The sequence below is a fragment of the Gouania willdenowi genome, chromosome 19, assembly GCF_900634775.1.
Source record: "Gouania willdenowi chromosome 19, fGouWil2.1, whole genome shotgun sequence".
Taxonomy (NCBI): domain Eukaryota; kingdom Metazoa; phylum Chordata; class Actinopteri; order Blenniiformes; family Gobiesocidae; genus Gouania; species Gouania willdenowi.
The window spans coordinates 19,625,343-19,651,749 of record NC_041062.1 but is presented as its reverse complement, the minus strand read 5'-3'; the positions used below and the strand labels follow the sequence as shown (position 1 = coordinate 19,651,749).

The following is a 26,407-nucleotide window of genomic DNA, read 5'->3' as shown; positions in this document are numbered from 1 at the left end:
GATACCTTTAAGATCTTCCCTCCAGTGAAGTCATCAAATCTCTTAAGAGAGACAGTCAGCACGTTGGCGCTCTTATGGACTGTGAATCGCTTAGTGGCCGTGACCATGTCTTCACATCTAATGGAAGGAAATAATTGTTTCATTAGTTTGCTGGAAAAATACTATGATTATAAGAAAGAAAAAGAGCAGACATTTGGTAAAGAATTATTCACTGACTTTGAGCACTTGTACGCGTTTTCACCACCGAGCTGCTCTGCCTTTACAAACTGCTCCAAAGCCTCGGACACAGTGGAAGCTTTCTGCATGGGAAGAGAAAACAGTTTAACTGATCATGTTCTGATGAACAAATCTTTAAACGTTAATCAGATTAAATCCAACAAATATCCTGAATATCCAGAGTGACATCCAGAAAAGGATCAAACGTATCCGAAACGGCTTGGCAGTTTAAACATTTCACTGTAAAAGGAAAAAATAATAAATCAATGCCATGTACAGTATGTAGTTGAGTCAAACCATGAGAACACAAACAATATGTTGGAATATAAAAAAGTAACAAATATCATACCTCTGGAGCGCAAATAGCCTCCAAATACTTGGTGGATTAACGTGGATGCCTGCGTTTGCCTGTCCAGTCTATAAGAAGCACAAAACATGGTGTCAAACAAGAATGAACAACATGTGACTTGATACCAGGGTTAGGGTCAATTCTAATTGTAGTCACGTAATTGATAATTGTTTACAAATATGGCGTAATTGTAATTTAAAAAAAAATCTGTTGCTCTCATAATTGTAATTAAATTGCAATTGAGATCAGATAATTGACTTTGTAATTGTAATTGCCATGAAAATTCTATGAAAAAAAATTGTCAATTATAATTTAACGCAAAACTGGGGAACTATGTTACAGGTCTAAAAAAATGAAACTTTTATGACACAAATCTTAATATATTCAACCAAGAATTATTCAATAAATAATGTTGGATTCCCATTCACAGAAAGCTACCACGTCACAGAGTTGTGATGCAATTAATTTAGTCTATTGGGCCCATTAACTACACATGCTCACTGTGTACCTGGACATTTCACATTTGGCTACAATAGAATATTGTGTGAACCAAAATGTGACATAATTAAAAGGAAATAATAGTCAATACAACATACATTTGGGAGTTTTATACGAGCTGTCACTGTTTGTTCTCATTCCTCGCCTTCTTCTTCTCCTTCATCTCATTCTTCTTCTTCCGTTTTTTGGAGTCCTGAGAGCTTTGTGGCTGGGTGGATAAGGGCTGTGCTCTGACATCCAGGCAAACCTGCAGATTGAGACGTGTTGTGAGAAAGTGATCCAGAGATTTAGGTGAAGTTAAAGGAATGGAGAGGTGGTGGCTAACATTAGCAGGAGCAGCAGCAGGAGGAGGACGAGGAGGAGGAATCTTCTGAGTCAAACTGGACTGGGATGAGGAGGTCAAAGGAGCCTCTTGCCTGAAATACAAAAAAAACACACAAGGTGGTCAATATCATTTTTCAGTTTCAATTACATTTTCAATTACCCATGTTTAATAACGATTACAGTGACCAGAATTTTTACTAATTACAATTAACATGGCAGCCTTGATTAAAACCACTTTTATTTTCTTGGAAAGAATAGTCCCTAATTCATCGTTTTACAGGATTTTTTTCCCCATCAAAACTACTAAATTAAGTGGGAGAAAATAGTATTGAAATGATTTCCTTTTGAAATGATTAATAATCAATCATCACTTACTTGTTGTAGAACAGAACATAGGCTTGGTGTTTCAGGACAGCACTGATGTCACTTTTTGACACTTTAGTGTCGTTCATCCTGTACCACTGGTTGTCACTCGCCTGTAAAACACACACACAATCAGCTATAGCTCTCAATGACATTTACACAAGACAGGGTTCAGATCAATTATAATTGTAATTGCGTAATTGATCATTAATTTACAATCATGGCGTAATAAAATCTTGTAATTGAGTTTTGATAGTTAACTTTGTAATTGTGATTGCCATGAAAATTCCAGAATATTTGTCAATTTTAGTTTAACGCAAAACTGGGGAAACATGTAACACTTCTATGTACATTTCTACGCATAATATACAATTATTAAAATATGTTTCATATCAAGCTTTACCACATTTTACCATTTAAAATAAATAAATAAACCGAAGGATATACTGACACAAAAAAGACTCAGACACCCACACAAAAATGTTTAAAACCTATAATTTCATTGATTAGGAAGCCTAATGAGGTAATCAATAGATAATAAATAAATTAAATTATATATATTTATTTTTAGTGTATTTTACAGCTGATTTAGGAGCCGTTGTCATAAGAGATGCTAACAGAAAGCTAACACAAGAGGAAGGTTAACTTTTATTAGGTTATTTATTTCAGGCTCAGTAATTGTGATTCATCGTAATTTAACTTTAGTAATTGATACTTAATTACAAATATGGCGTAATTGTAATTGACTTTCACTGCAATCATAATTGAGATGTAATTGAAAATGTAATTGTAACTGAAAAATGTAGTTGACCCCAACCCTGACACGCTTTTCAGCACAGAGCGTAATGATGGAATAAATGAGTGATAACACACATTTTAAAGAATATAATTTTGTAAACAAGTGGAATGAAACAGTATTTAGATTTATCTCTATGGTTTTTATGAATGCTGGTTATTTCCCACCTGGTGTGAGACCAAGATTCACTTTATTATATTTTCAGTTCATGTTCTAATCAAAATCATTTCTATCACCATTTTGTGTCATTTTGTGTATTTTGTTGTTTGTTATTGTTATTATTCAGTATATTTATCTCTTACTTTGTGTGTTTTTGTGTTGTTGGTATTATTTAAATCAGGGGTTCTCAACTGGTCTCACCCTGGGACCCACATTTTGCAACGGTTATTAAATTACGACCCACTTTTTTTTTTTTTCTAAGAATTCAAATCAAATTTTGTTATTCAAAAATAACCGTTGAACAACACATATATAATCTTTTTTAAAACATAAATCTACATATTTTCCTGGTCAACATGCATTTCTGTCAAATGGAAAGTTTATTTCAAAATAAAAGACAAGTACAGCATGAGAGAAATTTAATATTTATTTTTGACCAGCTGTCCGCGTCCCAATCAGTACAGGTCTGCGACCCACCAGTTGAGAATCACTGATTAAATCATTCTCTCTGTGTGTGTGTTTTTGGTGTCACTTCTTATGCCGTATTGTATGTTTCTTTGTTTTTTTGTGTGTATTTTGAAGTGATCTTGTGTTTTTTTTTAATTTATTTTATTTAATGTGTCTTTGTCGTTTTGTGTGTTACCGTTAATAGTATTTTTCTCTCTCTTAGTACATGTGTTTTTGGTGCCACTTTGTGAGTTGCTGGTAATATTTAGTAGAAAGTGTCTATTTGTACGGACAACCCCCGGTGCTAATAGTACGGTTACCAAAGTACAACTACATCTTAGGGTTAGGTTATAACCCAATATCGCAACAACTTTTAGGGTTAAGTTTATTCTTAGTCACGTGACCTAAACTGGTCAAATGGGGGCGCTGCGTACGGATAGAATGTTGATACAGCAACCGATATCCACTGCCTATTTAGTATGATTATCATTTTTAACTAAAAATAATGCTTTTATTTGTTAATTTTCCTCACTCTCTCTTTCTCAAATACCCCCTGTATTGCCATTGCGTACCCCCATTTGACAAACACTGGGTTAGCAGGTAAAAAGCAGTGCCAGTACCTTGACGTAGCAGAAGTAGTGACCATAACGATCACTGTGCCCAGAGTGAACCAGTACAGCGTACAGGCTGTAGATCCGAGGCTTTCCTTGAGTCTTAGACATGAATGGACGTAGATCCAAGTACTCAGAGTATTTCACGTGCTGATTAACAAACAAAACAGGAATTAAAAGCAGTCGGAAACCAACAGAATACATGAGATAATCTTCTGTTTGCACATAGTGAGGATACCTTTGCGATCTTCCCTCCAGTGAAGTCATCAAATCTCTTAAGAGAGACAGTCAGCACGTTGGTGCTCTTATGAACTGTGAATCGCTTAGTGGCCGTGACCATGTGTTCACATCTAATGGAAGGAAATAATTGTTTCATTAGTTTGCTGGAAAACTACTATGATTATAAGAAAGAAAAAGAGCAGACATTTGGTTAAGAATTATTCACTGACTTTGAGCACTTGTACGCGTTTTCACCACCAAGCTGCTCTGCCTTTACAAACTGCTCCAAAGCCTCGGACACAGTGGAAGCTTTCTGCATGGGAAGAGAAAACAGTTTAACTGATCATGTTCTGATGAACAAATCTTTAAACGTTAATCAGATTAAATCCAACAAATATCCTGAATATCCAGAGTGACATCCAGAAAAGGATCAAACGTATCCGAAACAGCTTGGCAGTTTAAACATTTCACTGTAAAAGGAAAAAAAATAAATCAATGCCATGTACAGTATGTAGTTGAGTCAAACCATGAGAACACAAACAATATGTTGGAATATAAAAAAGTAACAAATATCATACCTCTGGAGCGTAAATAGCCTCCAAATACTTGGTGGATTAACGTGGTTGCCTGCGTTTGCCTGTCCAGTCTATAAGAAGCACAAAACATGGTGTCAAACAAGAATGAACAACATGTGACTTGATACCAGGGTTAGGGTCAATTCTAATTGTAGTCACGTAATTGATAATTATTTACAAATATGGCGTAATTGTAATTTTAAAAAAAATCTGTTGCTCTCATAATTGTAAATAAATTGCAATTGAGATCAGATAATTGACTTTGTAATTGTAATTGCCATGAAAATTCTATGAAAAAAAATTGTCAATTATAATTTAATGAAAAACTGGGAACCATGTAATAGTTCTTTGTACAGTTTCACACAAATGTAGGTAACAATTATTAAAATATGTTTCATATCAAGCTTTCCCACATTTTATCAATTGAGAAAAAAAATTAAAACCTATATTTTTTATTGTCCCTGCTCTATGCTGGAAGGTGAATGAAACTTACTTGATTGCAGGTAAGCAGGACTGTTGCATCGCTTCCACTGTGTATCGCAGGAACTCGTGCGCATCCTCCTGGTTTCCAGACTGGAAGTGTTTTGCAATCGCTGCAATTGGAAAAAAAAAAAAAACATCTTAGTAAAGCTGAACACAAGAAAAGTTGATTTTGACGTCGTCTTAGTAAAAATGACCTGCAACGCTTCAATATTATAGCTTTGCTGGTGTCACTTACTTTTGAGCTCCTTGAGCACACCAGTAGGCCTGATGACTCTGCCTGAGTTGGCAAATACCTGTAGGATGTGGTTTTCCATGATGCACATCATACAAAATCCTGGTTCGTGACCTACAAAAATAAAAGATGAGCAAATTCTCATTAGCATTAGAGGAATTACCCTGGAAAGGAGTGCATAGATATACCAAAACTGATCAACAATGGTGTAAAAGTTCATAATTACATGTCTTGGAGTGCTCCTTGGTCAGCATGTAGTTTGCCAACGGTGGTGTGTAGGTGATGCATTGGAGAACTGAGTTAAGATAACAGGTGTTCCCCGCGTTCATCAGACCTGCACCAATGTCATGGACCCTGGCCCATTTTAGGAGAAGCCGGTCAGGAGAGAACAGGACCTTCCTGGGCATTTCAATGCCAGATCTACTGTTCATAGCTGGACACACAAAGCACACATTATTATAATGCAATTACATTCAACTTTTTACAAGCAATATTTTAAGATTTCAAACTAGCACCATTTATATTAGCTATAATTGAAAGGATTGGGGGTCAATTATAATTGTAATTTTAAAAATTTGTTGCTGTTGTAATTGTATTTAAATTGATTTTAGATAATTGACTTTGTAATTGTAATTGCCATGAAAATTCTATAAAAATTGTCAATTATAATTTAATGCAAAACTGGGGCACCATGTTACAGTTCTACACATATGTAGTTAACAGATATTAAAATATGTTTGATATCAAGCTTTCCCACATTTTACCATTAAAAAAAAAAAAAAACCCAATATAAATGTAGAAATATACTGACACAAAAAAAGGCTCAGACGCCTTCACCAAAAATATTAAAACCTATATTTTCATTGATTAGGAAGTAGGGATGTAACGATTCACTCAACTCCCGATACGATTCGATTCACGATACTGGGTTCACGATACGATTCTCTCACGATTTATTTTACAAAATGGGACTGTAGACAAATTTTTTTTTTTGGGAAAAAAACTAGAAAATACTGTACTATTTTCCTTTTATTTTTCATTGTCAAAAGAATTCCTTGATAAAGTATTCAAAACAATGCAATTTAACTAAAAATAAATCTTGAATGAAATAAATAAAGGAATAATACAAATGAAAATGAAGCCTATTAATTTAAATTCTGGTTCTATAATAGACAATGAAAAACTACATAATAGTTATTTTTATTTTTAAAAGTGCAACTGAAAATGTATTTTGTGCCTTAACAATTGGACTTTAAAAAAAAAAAAACCGTGATTGTACTGATTTACGTCATATTTGTTTGGACCAGCAGAGGGCGCTGGTAACACAGTGGTCGGTTGGCATGCAGATATCTTGCATTGAAGAAGAGAAGCTATGCTAGCAGACAGAGCTAATAGAAACACGTGACTTTTACAGATATTCAAGTAATATTACAGATATTCTGTCGGTGCTAAAGGGGTAATGAATCATTTATTAACATATTTAAGAGTAGAAGGCGGCCAGAAAGAAAGTATTAACAGACTCTGCCCGCCGCCTACACTTGTGGATAGCGCCCTCTGCTGGTTAAAAAAAGTACCGCGATTCAATTTTCAGAAACTCGATATCAACCGTGATACCTATTAATCGATTTTTAACTGCCTTGCAATTAATCGTTACATCCATATTAGGAAGCCTAACAATGAAACCAATAGATGGAAACAAACTAGATGATATTTGTTATTTTACCGCTAAAGATGGTTAAGGGGTACACTTGAGAAACACTGTTATAGAGCATGTATGGAGAAACTCCATCCTTAAAAAATTATACCAGTAGTAAAAACACTGCTCAAACCTTTCTCCCGTGGCTCTGAGGGTCTACTGTTGCAGACTGTAGTCTTCATCCATGGGGGGTTACTCCCAACTGACCCAGGGTCAGACTTTTCTGAAGATATGCCTTGTATGACCATGTTTTCACACTGCAATGGAGATGAGAATACATAAGTGCATGTCTTTAGATCCATATAAACGAACAAAACAATATAATATGTTATCATTATTATTTTGATTTTTAAAACCAATCACAAATACACCATTTTTTTTAGGTTTCTGGTTTTCTAGTTTTCCTGTTTCTGGTTTTAAACTAATGAAACAATTGGTTTTGAATCTAAGTAACACATTTTTTACTCTGTTGTCATTTGATATTTAAAATCAATTAAAAATTAGATATGTTAAGGTTTTGTTTTATCAGAAAAGTTATTTTCAGTATTTTTTTTTATCTCCTTACATGTTTCCACTCTTAACTTCAAGTCTTGTTTAGAGATGATATTGTTTTGCTGTGTTCATTCAAGTTTCCTCAAAATGAATAACTGAAAACGTCAACTGACGGCTTTATATCCCTTGTGGGCGTGGTCAACTGTCGGCAACTTTTGCGCATGCGTTGAAGGGATCCAGTTGTCAATCCCAGCATGCTACAGCTAGCTAGTGTGTTAGCTTCTTACAACGGTCTCACTCTGACACAGTAAATCGAAACACGGCTATGAATGACTATGGTCAGTCGTTTTCTGGTTTTGTGTTTGTTTGTTTAACCTGAACACGATAGGTTTAAGTAACGGGGTGTAAATAAATGAATGTTTATCCGTGTGTTGTTGACGCCATCTAGCGGCAGAAAAGTGTTAACTGCATTGTCTCAGAAAGGGCTTCAGAATACCCGGATGCAATGTTATTTTTTAAAAACTACAATAAATCTGAAATTTCAACCATATCTAAAATTTGTTATTCCCCAAAATATAAAGATCGTCCACTTCAAAATTCTAAATGACATTTACCCATCAAATGATTTTATTAATAAAATGTTTAAACTGGATGTGGACCATTGTTACATATGCAAAACAAATGTAGAAACAACAAAAAATTTATTTTATGACTGAAATTGTTAAATCTATATTGAACTCTAAATATGATTTGTTGTTTTCTAATAACTAGTGCAGTGCCTGTAGGAAGTATGTCTGACTATAGAAAAGTGGGAGGTTAAGTTGCTTTTTCTTAAATGGATGGTTAATATGGGAACTTTAATTCATCTTTAATTCAGAATAAAAGTTAAATCCTCTTTAAACTAACCTTGTAAACACTCATTTCCTAATGCAAATTAAATTCTGAATTACACACACACACACACACACAGTTAATTATTGCTATTTTTATTACTCACCTGAGTTACAAACTTTGCCCACAGTTTTTACACATTTTTAACTTATCCTGAGTTACCATGACTAAAATTTGGCATCTACCTTAAAAATAAAAAAAACATAAATTTTTGATTAATAATTTATAATAAAAAATATTATGCACACAAATGCAAATATGCTAAATGTCCATGGTCAAAATGTTCATGCAAGAAAATAATTTAATTTTATAATAAGGTTAAATTTATAAAATAAAAATATCCCTTGTACAATGTTCTTATTTTATTTATATATTTCTTTTTTTGTGTGTGTGTTTTTTTTATGTAGTTTTGGTTATTGAACTGTATTGTGTGGTCATGTTTGTAAATGTTGTGCATTATAACTGTATAACTGAGGAAGTTGTTGCATGTTATTTTGTTTGTAAAAAAGACTAATTAAATAAAAAAAAAAAAAAAAGATAAAAAAATAAAAACGTGAACTGAAGATCGGTCTACATAAAAGGCACCATCTGTAACTTATGCATTATAAATCATTGTGTTGTCATTGGTTAATATTTCTGTACTTTGCATATTCTTTGGAGTGCTGTTTTGGTGGATGGCTAGTTGTTAGCATCAGATAAATGTGCCAGTCCTATAGTTAATAATAATACCTTGTGTGTAGTGCAGACATAATTACATTTATTTGCATGTATATATGGTCATTTCAGCATTTGAGGTGTTTTTATGTTAATTATATTCACCCCATGGATGATTTACCCTTTATCGCTATAATAAATAATTAAATCAAGCCGGTAAAAAAAAAGTGTCTTTTTCATGCAAAACTTTATTGGAAAAAACTTTTTAATGTCAAGGCAAAAACAAGCTTTTACAAAGTGATGTCAAATAAACAAAAATATTTAAAGAAAAATAACTGTTTGCATTATTATTCACCCCCTGGAAGTCAATATTTATACTGAACAAAAAATATAAACGCGAGTTAAATTGATCTATAGTGAAATATGCTCACCAATAGTGTTTTATTTGTGTACTGAATTATTTTGTTTTGCTCAATTCTCGTGACGCACTTCCCATTAACCACTCACTGCGAGATTACGCCGATATATTGTGATATTTTTTCGCACTATTGATTATCAATATGCTCACATTAAGTATTGATTTATTTATTTTTAAAATTTGTCACTGTTTGTTGAAGGAACCAATATATTGTTTAGTGGAATATTGCACTATAATGGTGTCACTGGTAAAAAAGACCCTATTTTTTGTGTACAGAAAGCACCTGCTCGTATATTTTTAGATGAGTTCTCTGAGTTCATGTCATCTATTATAACACTTGAGAGTGTTTTAATCCTTGGAGATTTTAATCTCCATGTTGATAACTCCACATGTCCTATGGCCACTGAGTTGATGACTCTTATGGACTCTTTTAACTTTGTACAACATGTGTCAGGTCCAACACACACCAAAGGTCATACTTTAGATTTAGTTTTTTCTTTTGGTTTAAAATAGACAAATTAAGCATAAATGATTTACAGTTAAGTGACCACTGCTGTATTTTATTTAACCTGTCAATCACTCTGACTAAAATCCCTTCCAATGTGAAAAAAACAGCGACGCATCCTAAATGAAGCAGCTTTCAGTGGGTTTTCTGCCTCCTTTGACCCAACTTCCTTCGCTAGCTGTGATGATGTTGACTCTTTTATGGCTAACTTTAATAATCACTGTCTGACTCTGTTAGACACAGTAGCACCAGCTAAAAACGTTGTTAGCACTCATAAAAAACCTTGTCCATGGATGAATGAAACCATTTTTAACTTCAAAAGAAGCTGTCGGAAAGTGGAACGGTTGTGGAAAACAACTAAACTGGAAGTGCATCGACTCCATCTTAAGGAAAAGATAATGGAGCTAAATGAAATAATAAAGCGCGCCCGCTCTACTTATTTCACTAACCTTGTTCTACAAAATAAGAGAAACCCCAGAGTCTTGTTCAACACTATTGAACATCTTGTTACACCCCCACCGTCCCATGTCCCTGTACACACAAGGGATGATTGTAACATGTTTTTAAACTTCTTGTAAATAAAGTAGAAGATATTAGGGCCAGTATCACGACTCCTTTGGTCAGCTTGTGCACTTCTGTAGCTCCCGTCAGCACATGGTCCTCCTTCTCTCCTGTCAGCCTACAGGATATTCAGGATCTAGTGAGAAAAATGAAACCCACATCGAGCCCTGTGGATATTATTCCAACCTCACTGCTTTTAAATGTTTTTGATGAAGTCGGTCCATGGTTGGTGAAACTGATCAACCTCTCACTTAAATCCGGCACAGTCCCCAGCTACTTTAAACACGCCCTAGTAAATCCCATTCTCAAAAAGCCTAATCTTGATCCAGGTCAGCCTATAAACTACCGGCCCATATCTAAGCTTCCTTCATGTCAAAAATGATGGAAAAAGTGGTAGCCAAGCAGCTAACATCAATCATGGAAGATAATGATCTTTATGATAATATCAATCTGGTTTTAGGTCGATCCACTCCACTGAAACTGCCCTTGTGAAGGTTTCCAGTGACGTGATGATGGCTGCTGATTCTGGTCGCTACACAGTTTTAACTTTATTGGATTTAACATCTGCTTTCGACACCGTAGATCACAACACACTGATCCATCGTCTCAAATCAGAAATGGGGTTTTCCGGTGCTGTACTACAGTGGTTTGCCTCGTATATAAATGGTAGAACTTTTAATGTGGCTTTTAATGATGTAATGTCCAATGTGTCCACCCTGTCATGTGGAGTACCCCAGGGCTCTGTTCTGGGGCCTGTTCTGTTTTTATTGTACCTGATGCCTCTTGGTCGGTTGATCCGTGGTTTTAAAAATGTTTCTTATCATTTTTATGCTGATGATATCCAGTTATACTGCTCTTTTAATGACTCAGAGTTTCACTTTTTACCTGAGTTCTTGGACTGTATCTCATGCATCAAAAACTGGTTTTCATCAAACTACCTCCAGATAAACCCCAACAAAACAGAAACTCTGATCATCGCCCCTGATAAAAAGATCCCACTTATTAAGAACTCTCTCGGTGATTTGGGTTCATCAGTGAAATCCAGCATCAGAAATCTTGGGGTTGTGTTTAACCAATCGATGTCTTTGGAGGGCCACTGTCGTCAACTGACTAAAAACTGTTTTTACCATCTGAGAAATATCTCAAAAGTGAGGCATCTACTGTCCAAACCTGATCTGGAACTGGTCATCCATGCTTTTATTTCGTCCCGCATTGACTACTGTAACTCAGTTTTTACCTGTTTTAATAAGTCGACCCTGTGTAAACTCCAAATGGTTCAAAATGCTGCTGCCAGACTTTTGACCGGTACGTCCAGAACATCACACATTACCCCCGATACTTTCCTCCCTGCACTGGCTCCCTGTCAAGTTCCGGATTGAATATAAAATACTGGTTCTAACATTCCGGGCTTTGCATGGCCAGGCTCCTCTATACATTTCAGACATGTTGTGTCCCTACACTTCAGGACGCAGCCTTCGATCCTCAGGTCAGGGTCTACTAAGGCTCCCAAAAACCAAACTTAAAACCAGAGGAGACCTGGCGTTCCAGGCTGCAGCCCCCAGACTCTGGAATGGTCTGCCCCAGTCTCTCCGGGAGATGAACTGCGTGGACACTTTTAAAAAACATTTGAAGACTTCGCTTTTCAAAAATGCTTTTAGTTAACAAGATTTTATTTTTAATTTTTTACTGCCCTTTTATGATGCTACACATGTGATGTAAATGTATGTTTATTGTTTCTGTGTACAGCACTTTGTGATTTTATCTGCGAAAAGCGCTTTATAAATAAATACTTACTTACTTACTTACTTACTATTGGAGATACTTATTTGTATACATTGGTGTGTTGACACTTATTTACAGAAATGTTGCACTAAAATAGTGTCACTGTTCATAGGACAATTTTTCAATTAGTTTTCTTTCAGAGATATAAAATGAAAATTGTAATTTCTGACCATTATATCGATAATCGCAGTGTCGTCATATTGTGAGATAATTGTTATGGTGAGCTTTGTATCGTATGGTGAGGTTCCCACCCCTACTCTCGTAACCCCGTTTCTATGAGTAATATGAGTGAGATGTCTCACTATATTATGTTTACCTACTTATATTAGGCACTGTAATCTTTCAGTTGTTATGTCTTTGTATCCTTTTAATTTGTAATATTTAAATATAACAAAAATAACCCTGAGATGATTGATTGATGGATCTTCTTGTCTCCTTATTCTGACTCATAACTGTATTACTTTTGCCTTGTCTCGTTCAGAGGTGATGCTTTGAGGCAGGGGTCTTCGTGGCGCTCTTCCCGTTGGCTCGGAGCCTTGCTGCTGGTGGCCGTGAATGTGTGCCTCGGAGCCACATGGCTCTATGTAACCACTTCAGACAGTGACATCACAGAGACTTTGGCAGGACAGGGTGAGATCGTCTCTCCTGAGCCCAGAGTTTTCATTGTGAAGTGTTCTGAGGACTATGAGAACTACAAACGTTATGCAGGTGAGACCCAAATCTCTGTCACCTTATAATAATGGTATTAATAATAATATCTTTATTTTTATATAGCTCTTTTCAAAAAGCTCAAACACTTAACAATGGAAGTACAGATAAATAGAAAAGAGTACATCTAATAATGAAAGTTTAGCTATTAAAAGTAGTTTTAACCATTAAAAGCAAGTCTGAATAGATGAATAGACCTTAATCTCTTGCTGGGGTGGTATTGAACCAATTATATACCAGTGCCAGACAAACTGTTTTGATGCAGAATTAGGGTTTTTTTATGTCTGACTTTTAAAAACCCTCAATTGGGAATTAAGTTTGCCATCATAGATCCAACCACTAGATGGCAATATAACACTAGTGTATATCATGATAATGATAATGGGAAGAGATGCAACTTTTAGGTTCAACCACCACGAGAGTCGTGGTATTTATTTCTGTTCACACTGAATACTTGGATCGGTGGGATGACTGGATTACAAAATATTTCAAATTAAACCTTAATATTTGTTTGGTGTAATTTAGCTTTTGCACAACCATCTAGAAAATTCCATTGTTAGGAAAAGCCTTGCTCTGTCCTACATATTATGGCTTTTCCAAAAGTCTTTTATTTATTGCACTATGAAAACTTATGAAAATATTAAGATGCAGTATGGAAATGTATCAGCCCTAAATGTATGACGTGTGTGTTTGAGTCTACAGATTACACTGCAGGAGAACTTTGAGAAAATATATCAACAGAAACCCAGAGGATTGACCTGAAAAGTTACAGATTTCTTTGTTTGCAAATACATTTTTCTGTATCTGATGGATGTGGATCGTCCCAATGCTCTGAGATTGTTCTGAGATCACCACTCATTTTCCTCCCCCAGGATGCACACCTCAAAAGTGTGGCCGTGCCATCATAGACAGCCTGGTGACCAGGGACGAGGCTCATGTTCTCAGGAGGTAAACAGCTCCACCTTTCCCTCACAATGAGCAAACTTCTGCCGCTATAATCTGACCTTATCCTGCCTCTGACTCACAGGCTGGCAGAGAGGGGGCTGGCACTGGCTGGGTCTGAGGGAGGAGTGAGTACATCATCCTTTTATTGTGACTGATCTTTTTCTAGATAATCTACTGCTCATTCCAGTCAGGCACCTTACCAAAATCCTGAAAGTAGCTGCTGTGAAACCTCTGTTAAAAAGAGAACACTGTGGATGCCTCTATACTGGCTGACCATAGACCAGGGATGGGTAACTCTAACACAACCACAAAAATGTGATTGTATCTTATCTGAGGGCCACATGATCAGCATTCATGTCAGCATTTAGAATAATGACCAATCAGAGCATTAAAACAGAGGACAAAAGGTTTTTGTCTTTTTTTGTGTCTTTGTCTTTGGTTTTGATGTTTTTTTTGTTTTTATTCATTTTGTGTGTTTTAGGGGTCACTATGTTTGTTTTTTGTAATTTTTTTTTTTTTGTGTGTGTTTTTGTTTTAGTTTCATGTATTTTTATGCATTATTGTTTGTTGATTTGTGCCTTTTTGGGGTCACTTTCTGTGTTTTTGTTGTTTTCTGTATTTTTCTGCCATTTTGTGTATTTTGCTAATAGTTTGTGTGTCTTTGGAGCTATTCTGTAAAATGTTGTTTTTGTGTGTTCTTGTGGTCATTTTGTTTAAGTGATTGTTGTGTCTGTCTTTGTTGTGATTTTATGTTTTATGAGTCATTTTGTGCATTTCTTTTGGAATTTTTTGTGTACTTTGTGCATTTTGCTGCCAATTTGTGTGTTTCGGGACTTATATTGTGAATTATGTTGGGTCTCATATTCCTACCAGTTTCTTGAATTCCAGTTTTTGGGATTTGCTTTGGGTGCCCAGTTGCCCATGTCTACTATAGACTAATCGACAACCTTCCTTTCATGGCCAAGATCATTGAGAAGGTGGTCTTCAAACAACTGAGTCAATTCTTAACCTTCAATAAAATATTTGATGAATGTCAGTCAGATCTCAGTGCTGCATTTGACTCTGTGGACCATAACATTTTGTTGCACAGATTGCAAATCTTGGTTAGGGTTTGTCTCATTTCAGTTGGAGTGAACATGCAAGTAGGGGTGTCCCGGTCCGATATTGATATCGGATATTGGTCCGATAACAGCCAGAAAACGAATATTGTATTTTATCGGACTGCATCTAAATCCTTCAATATAATATATATTGGTTTTTTTGGCTTTATTTTTTTCAATATCTTCCATTTTATTTTTTTATTTAATTTTATATTCAATCATATAATATTCTTATTCTAAAATATGTGTGTGTGTGTGTGTGTGTGTGTGTGGGGGGGGGGGGGGGGGGGTTATAATAAACCTGTTGTTGGTTAAATTACAAAATGTATAGAAGATGAATTAAGCTGCTATAAAAAAAATTGAATTACTATGTTCATTGTTGCCGTGGATCCTCAAAAAGTCTTAAAAAGCATTACATTCATGAAACTAAAAATAAGGCCTTAATTGTTGTAAAAATGTCTTGAATCATTGTTTCAAAAGTCTTACATTTATTTATGTATTTTTTTTTCCCCAAGTCTTACATTTTAACACATGTTTGATTTTATGATTGTAATTGGTCTCAGAATTTCAAAATAAATGGTAACATTAATTAAAAAAAAAAAAAAAAAATAATAATATATACAGGCAATTTTTATTAAATTTACATTTTCCCATGTTGTTTATACATATATATATGTATATATATACACATATATATATATATATGTATAAACAACATGGGAAAATGTAAATTTAATGAAAATTGCCTGTCCAACAAATAATTTTAGTATTTTTGTTGTTTTTATAGATTTATGGCTATTTTTGTAGTCATCTTGAGTTTTTAGAGTGATTTTGATTAATTTAGTCTCTTTTATTTTTGTATTTCACTGTCATTTTGTGTGTTTGTGTGTGTTCACTTTGGGGGCTGCACTAGACACAAAAAAAAAAAATTCCCCTAACCCTATGTACAGTAATTGATGTGGTGTTTTTTTTTTCCCCCCAATTATGTTTACTGTAAAGTTGGTCTTATATTTGCTTTCAAATGACAATAAAAAGTCTTAAAAAGTCTTGAATTTGATTTGACTAAAGCTATAGGAACCCTGTATGTTGCTTTTGTATTTCGACACTAACTTCACCCCTTTTCTCTTGCTCCCATGTCATACATGGTATATATATATATATATATATATATATATATATATATATATATATATATCCCTGTATGTTTCAGCTCATAGATAATTGATGGAGTGATCTGAGCTAGAGACATCATATACGTGATTTCATTGACTTTTCAAAGCAGTTGGGAGACTTTCTCTCTGTCTTTGAAACTATTCAAAGATGGGGGAGGGGTCTGCTGGTGCCTATTCCACTTGGCATCAGGCGCTAGGTGGGGGTACACCTTGGACAGGGCAACACACAACCTGACAGACAACCATTCACCATTTTTTTTTTTTTATTACAACGTAAACTTAAACAACGTTTCACACTCCCAGTCACTCCTACGGGCAATTGAGAGACTCTAATCCACCTAATCAACTTTGTGGGAGGAAACAAGCATGGTGAGAACATGCAAACTCCACGCAAAAAACACCCAAGTGTCCACCCCAGAGCTTTGAACCTAAGACATATAGATTATTATGGGAAGAGAATCTAATGCACCATGTTTTTGTTTCTCTCAACCCTTGCAGGCTTCTATTCTGGACCTGCATTCTGGAGCTTTGTCAATGGAAAACAGTTTGTCAATATCTACAGGTGGGAAAAGACAACTTCACATGCACATTTCTCACTAAAAGCTGTTTTTTTTTCTATCCATTTGCCTGATGTGTCTGACTGGCTTTGTGATTACCTGTGACAGGTATTTTGGGGATCAGATCAGCGATGTGTTTACAGCAGAGGATTTCACACTTTACAGGTGACACACATCATTTTATACAGTTTTGCACTTTCAATCGAGGTAAAACAGACGTTTAGATCAGATCAGACTTTAGAAAAAAAATATTACACTGATTAATGTTCCACGGGAACATAAATATTTAAGGTTTGCCAGAGCTTTGCAGTTTAAGGTACCAGATCAGCTTTAGGAAAACCATCTTCCTTCTGCATTAAAATCATTATCACCTTTTAAATGATTGTTTTCCCCTTTTGGAGGTAGACAAGTGCTCTGAACAATTAAAGAGTAACTAAACCCCTGCTTTCTCCTGACCTGCCACTAAGAGGTAAATTAAAAAAAAATGCCTTGATTATGGGCGGGGCTCCTGGAGCAGTTAAGACACGCCCCAGTCTATACTATAAAATCTCCAATGAACAATCTATGCTATGTTAACTAGCTACTCATTACTCAATATACCTCTATATTCACTCTTCTCTCAATCCAACCTATTCACTATAGCTGAATAAAAATATTAATTTAATCGGTTGGTCTTTTGAGCCCGGGGCAGCGCCTGGGTTCACAATAGTGGCTTTTGCACCCACATCAGTTGTAGATCCACAGTTATACTGTGGATTTGCTCGTATTGGGCTTAACCTTAGAATTTCTTGAAATAAGATTTTTTTTTTAGGCAAAACAGGCTTGATTTATTTTATTTTTGTTTGTTATTTTGTTTGTCTTATTTTCTAGATACAATGCTTTTGTACTTCCTTGAAATTTCTCAGCGGCATCTATATTTAATTAATGAAAAAAAAGCTACATTTTTGATTACTCATTTTGTTTTCTTTTAGTGCAGTTGCTTTTGTGTAGTTGTTTCTTATGCACTTGTAGCTGAATTATTTTTGTTTTTATCCTCAGGGACGTGCGTGGGTGGATTCAGGCGGTTATCGCTGAGACTTTTGGGCTCGACCCCACACTAATGTATCTCACCAAACCCACTTTCTTCTCGCGAATCAACAGTACAGCAGCCAAGACCCAACACGACGAGTACTGGCACCCTCACATCGACAAGGTAAAAAAAAAAAAAGAAGAAAAGAACACAATCAGCTTGTGCAGACTTAATGAAAATGATGTGAGAAGTGTCTTTGATGGCCAAAGTAAATTGACAGATCCTGGAAGGCTCTCATTGTAGCAGTCAGTGCAGCCCTCACTCATGTCCTTATGGATCATGTAGCGGCTAGAACTCAAATTCAGGTACAAGCTGTGGAAATAAGTTTCTGAAAGGCGGCTGGGTTTCAACTAGGGATGTAACGATTCACTCAACTCCCGATACGATTCGATTCACGATACTGGGTTCACGATACAATTCTCTTACGATTTGTTTTACAAAATGGTTCTGTAGACAAATGATGACTGAAAAATATTCCTTTATTTTTTTGGGGGAAAAACTTGAAAATACTGTACTATTTTCCTTTTATTTTTCATTGCCAAAATAATCCCTTGATAAACTGTTCAAAACAATGCAATTTAACTAAAAATAAATATTGAATGAAATAAATAAAGAAATAATACAAATGAAGAAGAAATTTATTAATTGGTTCTGTAGTAAACAATGCAAAACTGCATAATAGTTCTTTTTCTTTTTAAAAGTGCAACTGAAAATGTATTTTGTGCCTTAACAATTGGACTTTAAAAAAAAAAAAACAGTTATTGCATTGTATTTGTTTCGACCAGCAGAGGGCGCTGGTAACCCAGTGGTCGATTGGCATGCAGATATTCTTGCAGTGAAGAAGAGATGCTATGTGCTAGCAGACAGAGCTAATAGAAAAATGTGACTTTTACAGATATTCACGTAATATTACAGATATTCTTTCGGTGCTAAAGGGGTAAGGAATCATTTATGAACATGTTTAAGAGTAGATGGCGGCCAGAAAGAAAGTAGTAGCAGATTCTGCCCGCTTACTACGCTTCTGGACAAGAGAAGGATAAATATATAGCTGTTTAAAAAAAGTACGGCGATTCAATTTTCATAGTATTGATGTGAACCGTGATACCTATGAATCGATTTTTAACTGCCTTACGATAAATCGTTACATCCCTAGTTTCAACCAGTGCTAAAGTGCAGGAAGGAGTTATAGGAAATGGTGGATGGCTAACGATGCTACCGTGGAACAAAAGGATTAGATGCGTATTAGAATAATGCAAAGGCAAAGTGTTTGTTTGAATATTGGGGTGGTCGGGAATCAGAAAAAAATTTACAAAATGCATGCAATTTCCTGCATTCTGGTGCATTTTAGCCTCACGAACAAGTAAAAATGAAAACATTGGTACGATAATCTTACTGAACTCAGTCACACTTCGGTCACAACAGTGCGTAATGAAAAAACAAACTGTATTTCTTTTCTTTTTATTTCATGTTGCAACAAATACATCACAGAATTACAGGGTTGATACAGGCAGAAGCAAGTCAAATGTATTGCTTTTTTAATGCCATTTTATTTTCAATGCTCACATACTACATTTTAATGCCACAAATGCAAAAAAACCCAAAAAGATCAGTGTATATTTAATTTAAGATTTGCAAACATTTGAGCAGCAGCCACAGCAAACTTTTGACCCCTCCATGCATCTGCGATTGAGTGAGGGTGAAAGGAGGAGGGGTGGGCGAACGCTTCGTGTGTGGGGCATTCCTGTCAAGTTTTGGATTTGAAATAATGGGAATTTTTCTGGTGCCCGCTACAAGTCGTCCCACCACCCCAACCAAGCTCAATATTAATTATATTTTAAGACAAGTGTACAGAAAATCTAAAATAGATACTTGTCAACCTCTTACTAAATACAATTCAGTGATTAGAATCTGGTAGGCCGACCTTTGTTGACATTGAAATGCTGTGAACATTCCTACTAGGGCTGAGCGATATGGACCAAAACTCATCTCAATATTTTTTTTCAAAATATACAGTATAAATCTCAATTTTATTTCAAATTAAGTCTGACCTGAAAGACAATTCTGGGTTAGATTTGCTGATGCAAAATGCTACACAGGCTCATTTATTAACAAATGACTGCACAATATGTGCCACTTTTGCCTTTTTCACCTGTAAGGGACGAAAGCTACCAAGTGTGCAGCTGGAAAGGGGTGCGTCTTATAAATGTGTTACTTATTTTGTCATTAAATGGTTGTAAAATACATCACACATCAACGTAGGAAATGTTAAATTAAATGTTTTGGAATTTATGTTTGGACAAAAACATTGAGGGGGTTAAATTAGTTGGATTTAAATAATGGGGGGGTTGTAACCCCCCATCCCCCCTGTATTTTAGGCCTTATGGAATAAGGTATTAATCGATTCTCCTGGCCAGGTATTTCCAGGGTTGTTATGATAAGATGCTTTTAGATAAGTGCATAAGACTGCAGTATTCCTGGAAAGATCAATTACCCGAGATGACACACTGTTCAAGATGAATATCAGAACAGTAGTCTATCACAGTGATTCTCAACCGGTGGGTCGGGACCCAAAAGTGGGTCGCGGGCCTGTACTGGGTGGGTCGTGGACATCTGGTCAAAAATGGATTCATATCTATTTGTCTGTCATGTTAGGTTTGTCTTTTATTTTGACAGGCATGCTGTTAAATGCATTTTGCACAGGAAAATATATAGATTTATGCTTTAGTTCACAGTTCACCAAGACAAATTCCTCGTGTGTATTCAATACATTACTTGGTCAATAAAGTTGATTCTGATTAAAAAATGTTATATACATAATAAAATTATAAAACAGCTATTTTTGAAAAAATGAATTTGGTTGGTTGAATTCTAAAAAAAAAAAAAAAAGTGGGTCGCAATTTAATGACCGTGGCAAAATGTGGTTGAGAACCCCTGGTCTATCAGACACTGAATGGAATGAGAAATGCATTGATTTTGACCAATAGATGTCTAATATTCATAAATTTGAAGGGAGTTGCACTGATAAAGGATTGGACATAATAACATGGTGTTATGATTTTAACACTGCCTGAGACTTTACATGTCCCAACATCCAGATTCTTTAATACAAAAAAGGTAAAAAGGGTATATTTGTAATTAAATGTAATGCAATATTTATGAATACATTTATATATATATATTTTAGTGCTGGGATTTTATCGTGTTAATTGCGATTAATTACTTACAAAAAGTAAGGCACAAAAAAAATCCTCTAGCCTCTGCTACCACCTTAGTGCTAAACATGTAGCAGCTAGCACGGACCGACAACTTCAAACTAAATTCATCAGCTTCATTATTTATTTTAAGCTTTCTTGGTTCAGCCTACTGCTTTTGAGCATTCAATGTGAATTGCTCAAATAAACTAAACTAAAATGTATTTCATGCCACGGATATTCTCTAACTATTTTGCACTGTTTCCGCTTCTCTGGAATGTTCTGTACCAAGTGCTGTTTTTTAGTTTAATACAAAAAAAAAAATGTTTTACAAGGTTTACAAAAAATCCAGAAAAGCATGATTTTATCTTACAAAGATTTAAGTTTTTGCTTAGTGAACAATAGAATCATAATATTCTTTATTCATATTGTACATTATGTTAGCACTCATTGAATTCCATTTAAATGGAAAAATGTCACATATTGTTAGGCGGTTAGTTTAGTGATTACAAAGTCTATAATTGATTAGATACATTTTTTGTTTTTTTTTTACACATTATTTTTTGTAATATTTAAAAGACAAGGTTAAGTTTACACAAAGCAATAGGTGAACCCTGTCAATGCTGATCCGTTAACTTCTATTTACAGACGACACATTTTCTTATTCTTTCATGTTAATTTTAACAGCAGACTTTGACTCAGTCTTAGTTTCAGAATTCTGACGAACAATTAATTAGATTTCAGTCTTTCAAAATATTTTTAGTTCAAGGTTGACAAAAGAAAAAAAAGACTATTGAACTCAGTCTATAGCAGACTAAAATGACTTCTCCATTATGTAATTTAACTTCAGCCTTCACCTTCCACACAGAGATGACTTCTGATTGGCTCATTTAACATCAAGCCAGCCTCTTCACAATATTCCCTGGTTTGATTTTAAATTACTTTTTATTAATATAAGGCTTTTAAGAACATATTTCTCAATTGTAAAGTCAAAGTCAAATAAATTCTTTGGATTTCTGACCTTGTTTGCTCTTTTTTTTTTTTTGCCCAAGCCAAGGATCACATATATCCTAAATTTAGCTTTACATATGTTTTGAATTCTGCACCACAAAGTCTGCGAATCTTTTTAAACGGCTTCATTTCTGATTGTGAGCAGGTTCTTTGCTTACTGATGGCTAGGAAAAACATAAAACACCCGATGTTATAGAAACGTTCGTTATCTTTTTTCTTAGCAGCAAACCTGTAAATGACTTCATCTAATCGTTTGACTCTGGCTGAAGAATGACATTAAATAAATACCAATGCTGTCACTCAGCTAATCTGCCTGAAAACAAAGTATGTAGGGAAAAACTCAGCAAAGTCCATATAAATCCGTCATCAGTTTTCACTTAAAAAAGCTTAGAGTGGTCATCAATAGATATATAATTGGCAGCACCTGAAAAATGTGTCAATTGATTTAATGTAATAGAAGGTAAAATGAGGAGTTTAATATAAGTTTGGAAAGAATATAGTATCTGTGTGAAGCTTGCATGTTACCTTCAGGTACTTCAGTTTCCTTCACAATTAAACACATGCTGAGGACAGTGGTTAAAGTTAATTAATGATTAGAATGCACCAAATGTGGTGTGAGGATAACAATTTGAGATAATGAAGTAGCAGTTTCTCAGAAATGGATTATACGAATCTTAATCCAATCAAAGATTAGGCAAACATCTGGCAAACAACTTCAATGTCCCTCAGCCATGTTGGAAATGTCACACCAACGTGCTACTCACATTAAGTTTAACATATAATCGAGTATGTAGTGCGTTCACTTTAGAGCTGCAACTAACGATTATCTTTGTCGTCGACTAATCTAGCAATAATTTTTTCGAGGAGTCACGATTGTTGTGTTTGTTTTAAAGCACATATTTTTGAATCGCTATTTTAACCCACCGGCTTAAATCCTCACACCTGTGAAGTCACTCTGTTGTACTATGACAGCATGTGTTACGCTGCGTCACGAAATGTCCGTACGTCCAGATTACATACAAAGTCAATGTATAGATGCAGCCTAGATGCAAAATCTTTCCTGTGCAGCGGTGCGGTCCGATACGCGCGTCAAGAGCGTTGGCCGTGCGCCTGATTTTTACGCACATTTGCAAGAGTTGAAAATATTGAACTCCTGCGACTGTTTCGCATGATGAAAGCCAATCAGAGTCTTCATTGACGATGACGTCAGGCCGTCAACACGGACACCGGTCTGTTCACCCAATCAACCATGGAGTAGAAGCTGTGTGACCACCTGGAGCTCTATGACACGGCCTTTATAACCGGGACCGGACGAGGAAGGATTAGGCGTGGAGGAGAATCAGCGAGGAGGTGGTCGTAGCAGGTAAAAGTTCTCTCTGTAGTTTCATCTTTGAAAGTCAGCACTGAGCAAGGATAGCATTAGCCCCTAATCACACCGGCTTTTTTCACTGGTGGTTTATGTTTATTAGAGGAGAAAAAGGAGCGCAGCTTCTCGTTTCAGCAGGCAGTGAAACTTATCGAGTTGGATGTGTCGCAGGTGAGCGTTGCTTCGCTTCAGACGTGCGTATGAAGCGAATTGGGGACATTTTTTGATCCTGCGGACCCTGCAGTACGTTTCGTACAGCAGATGCGTCCGGTGCCGCAGAAGACGCAATCAGTGTGAACGCAGCATTACAGAAAGGAAATAAAACAATGACAGGACAAAATAATGCATTTGTGATAGTTGTATTTTCAACATCACAATAAGAAGATAAATTAATTAAATAAAGATAAAAAACTATTTTTATTCAGCAAATTCGAGTTTTTTAAATTTTTTTTATTTTTTTTTTTTTATTTAATTCAATTTTTTTTCCCACCACAGTTTTTTTCGGACTTTTTCACATTTCGTCCTTGTGGGTTTCCGTAGTGCGATTTGAGCCAGCCCCCTCTTTGTTTACATGTGTTTAATCTTTGAGTAGGCTATATGTGTGCCACAGGCATGTTTAATGTTTTATTCACACTATGCTGAGATGCTAAGAGAAGTTTATTTTTTAATAGTAATTATGTTATAAAATATGTAGTAATTGAAGCTACTGTGAAGTTGCTGTTGCACTTTTGCTTAAACCTGGGTTAAAGCTTGAAATAGTTGAATGACAGTTAAATGACCTCATTTACTTTTTATTTTAAGATTGTTCTATGCATTTTAACTCTTGAGGACAATCACAGCAATAAGGCTGCACTTTTGACAGTATATCTGACGTCTGCAGTCATTTTTAAGTGCATTGAAAATCGAAAAAAATGGAAAATCGAATTGAAACTCAAATTTTTCTTTAAAAAATCTGACATTTTTTTGGGGGGCAAAATCGCCCAGCCCTAACGTGACTTATGATCTCAACTTTCCTCTGGACATGAAGAACGTGTATCACCAGGTGCGGGGTGCTTGTGCAGGGTGCTTTATCTTGTTAAATGTTCCCACACAAAAATATTTTTTTTTATTTTTTCACTTAATCTTTTTTTTTCTTATGTCATAGATTATCGTAGATTGATTTCTGACCAATATATTGATAATCGCAGTACCATCATATCGTGAGATAATCGTTATTGTGAGCTTTGTATCACGTATCGTATCGTGAGGTTCCCACCCCTAATGCTGAGACAGGTTCTCCCAGTCAGACTCAAAATCCAACTTGTACCAGATTCGACCATCTGGAGGTACTAGAGAGCCCGAAGTCATGGACCGTGGAGTCGCCAACTTTTCTTCCTGGTCGAATGTTAGTGACATAGGCCCCAGTTAACTCCATGAAGTCATTGTGGAATAGCTGGGTGACCTTGTATGGGGATGGATGCAGACGTGCAGTCTCAAAGATGACAATGTAGTCACGTGGAGTGTGAATATCTTTGATGGTGCGCCGTTCAATGACGCTATGCATGGAGTCACACTCCATTTGTGTGTGCCTTGCAACCAGAAACTTTTGTTCTATTGTGACACTATATATGAACTAGTTTACCAGATGACTCAAAGAGAAGGGCTAATGCTTCATTTGTGGTCAGCCTCTTTCTCATGCGGTCCGCCATCTTTGTATGTGGCGGCAAAAATGCCTAAGTCAAAGAGATGACTAAGGCAGACAGTGATTTTAGACTCCAACAAGCGTTCTGATAGGCTGAGGACATAGGCCAGGGGTCTGCAACCTGTGGCTCTGGAGCCTAATGTGGCTCTTTGACTCTTTTGCAATGGCTCCCTATAGCTTTACCAGAGGCTGTTAATGACAAATAAAATCAAGATATAAATAATTGTTAACCTAAAAATAAATCACGTTGTGCAATGACTCAGCTCCTTCTTACTTCACCTCCTGTAACATCTACAGACCATCAACTTTCCTACACGTGTGGCTAACCTTAAGTTTTAAATTCCTGGTAAGATAATTAAACCAACAAAAACACTATTCTGGAAGAAAATAGAGATTTTTAATTGTGTGGGAACAGATTCATTTAACTGCCAATGTGCTGGTTAAATATGCATGCTTTATGTGTGGCAAGAAATGAGTAATTAGCATGTGTTGATCACATGATCACGTTACTTTTTGTAGCCTTTCAAATATATTGTTGCCATTTACATGATCAATATAAATTAAATCAAATTGTATTCTATATAATTTTAACTGTATAGAATTGAATACACTGTATTATATTATTTGGCTCCAGGAGGACTTTAATCCAGGTGAAATGAGGTGAGATGAGGTTAATTGGTTCCTTGTAGAGTAAAGGTTGCAGACCCCTGACATAGGCAATAAGGCAGGGTGATGCAGCAGTGGTAGGAGACTAAAGTTAGGCAGATATCACAATTTGGGGGGGGGAACAAAACAAAATTAAACAAAATAAAATAAAGTAAAGTTTAAAGAGTAGGGGTGTTAGGGTTAGTTAACTAACTAAATGAATAGTTAGTATGGCTCTGGTGCTCAGTTATAGTTTCCAGGAAGGCAGAGACAGGTCAGAGGTCAGGATCTGAGAGCGTTTCAGATCCTAAAAGGTGCTGCTGCACAATCACACAATGGTTAGGTGTGGGTTAGTGAGCTTTTAGCTGCCTAGCTCAATGTTATCTGCAGCCCATTCACACGTGAGTGGGAAAATATGAGGCTGAAAGAAAAGCAGGAAGTATTAATTCGATTCTCCTTTCCTGGAGCAAGGAGAAGCATAGCTGGAGTTGCAGTGATTCTCAAACTGTGGTACGTCTACTACCAGTGGTACGCTGATACCTGGTGAGAAGCAACAATTTGGGAACCACTGTTTACAAGGACATGCAAGTCAGACGGAGAAGTGTGGAGTGTGACTACATGTCTTCTCAAGATGAATATATACAATTGGGAGACATGGAGATGTGAGAAAGCTAAATAAGTTTAACCAAAT

General features: G+C 35.7%; 3 protein-coding genes, 1 long non-coding RNA gene and 1 pseudogene across 4 annotated transcripts in view; 1 reads left to right on the top strand and 4 right to left on the bottom strand.

The window, feature by feature from the left end:
- Positions 1 to 78: 78 nt before the first annotated feature.
- On the bottom strand, positions 79 to 607 carry LOC114481771 (uncharacterized). The gene is made up of 3 exons (XR_003676274.1): positions 566 to 607; positions 217 to 456; positions 79 to 117 (listed from the first exon to the last, which is right to left on the bottom strand). It is a non-coding gene; the product is annotated as an uncharacterized LOC114481771 (long non-coding RNA).
- Positions 608 to 1,163: 556 nt separating this feature from the next.
- LOC114481365 (ubiquitin carboxyl-terminal hydrolase 42-like) lies at positions 1,164 to 4,416 on the bottom strand. The gene is made up of 6 exons (XM_028476150.1): positions 4,213 to 4,416; positions 4,002 to 4,113; positions 3,773 to 3,913; positions 1,763 to 1,863; positions 1,389 to 1,479; positions 1,164 to 1,310 (listed from the first exon to the last, which is right to left on the bottom strand). The coding sequence occupies exons 1-6, from the start codon at positions 4,299 to 4,301 to the stop codon at positions 1,185 to 1,187; spliced, it is 660 nt and encodes a 219-aa protein (XP_028331951.1). The 5' UTR covers positions 4,302 to 4,416; the 3' UTR covers positions 1,164 to 1,184.
- On the bottom strand, positions 4,364 to 5,511 carry LOC114481861 (ubiquitin carboxyl-terminal hydrolase 36-like). The gene is made up of 5 exons (XM_028476918.1): positions 5,499 to 5,511; positions 5,276 to 5,386; positions 5,051 to 5,155; positions 4,561 to 4,628; positions 4,364 to 4,452 (listed from the first exon to the last, which is right to left on the bottom strand). Coding segments are annotated over exons 1-5 (375 nt in total). The 5' UTR covers positions 5,501 to 5,511.
- Positions 5,512 to 5,588: 77 nt separating this feature from the next.
- The window catches only part of LOC114481362 (ubiquitin carboxyl-terminal hydrolase 42-like), a 33,500-nt gene continuing 12,681 nt past the window's right edge, over positions 5,589 to 26,407 (bottom strand). The window contains exon 14 of the mRNA XM_028476145.1: positions 5,589 to 5,705. The gene's annotated coding sequence lies outside the window, so the exon portion shown is untranslated. The remainder of the gene's footprint in view (positions 5,706 to 26,407) is intronic.
- On the top strand, positions 7,004 to 24,787 carry LOC114481860 (2-oxoglutarate and iron-dependent oxygenase domain-containing protein 3-like; annotated as a pseudogene).

Excerpts from the sequence above, each read along its gene's own strand:
- LOC114481365 (XM_028476150.1), bottom strand. The coding sequence starts at position 4,301 with ATGCAGAAAGCTTCCACTGTGTCCGAGGCTTTGGAGCAGTTTGTAAAG. Across the intron at positions 1,864-3,772 it reads ACTACTTCTGCTACGTCAAG|GCGAGTGACAACCAGTGGTA; the intron begins GTACTGGCACTG and ends TGTGTTTTACAG. Across the intron at positions 1,480-1,762 it reads TATGTTCTGTTCTACAACAA|GCAAGAGGCTCCTTTGACCT; the intron begins GTAAGTGATGAT and ends TTTGTATTTCAG.
- LOC114481861 (XM_028476918.1), bottom strand. Across the intron at positions 5,156-5,275 it reads TGTGCTCAAGGAGCTCAAAA|TGCAGCGATTGCAAAACACT; the intron begins GTAAGTGACACC and ends TTTTTTTCCAAT. Across the intron at positions 4,629-5,050 it reads TCCTGCTTACCTGCAATCAA|ACTGGACAGGCAAACGCAGG; the intron begins GTAAGTTTCATT and ends TGCTTCTTATAG.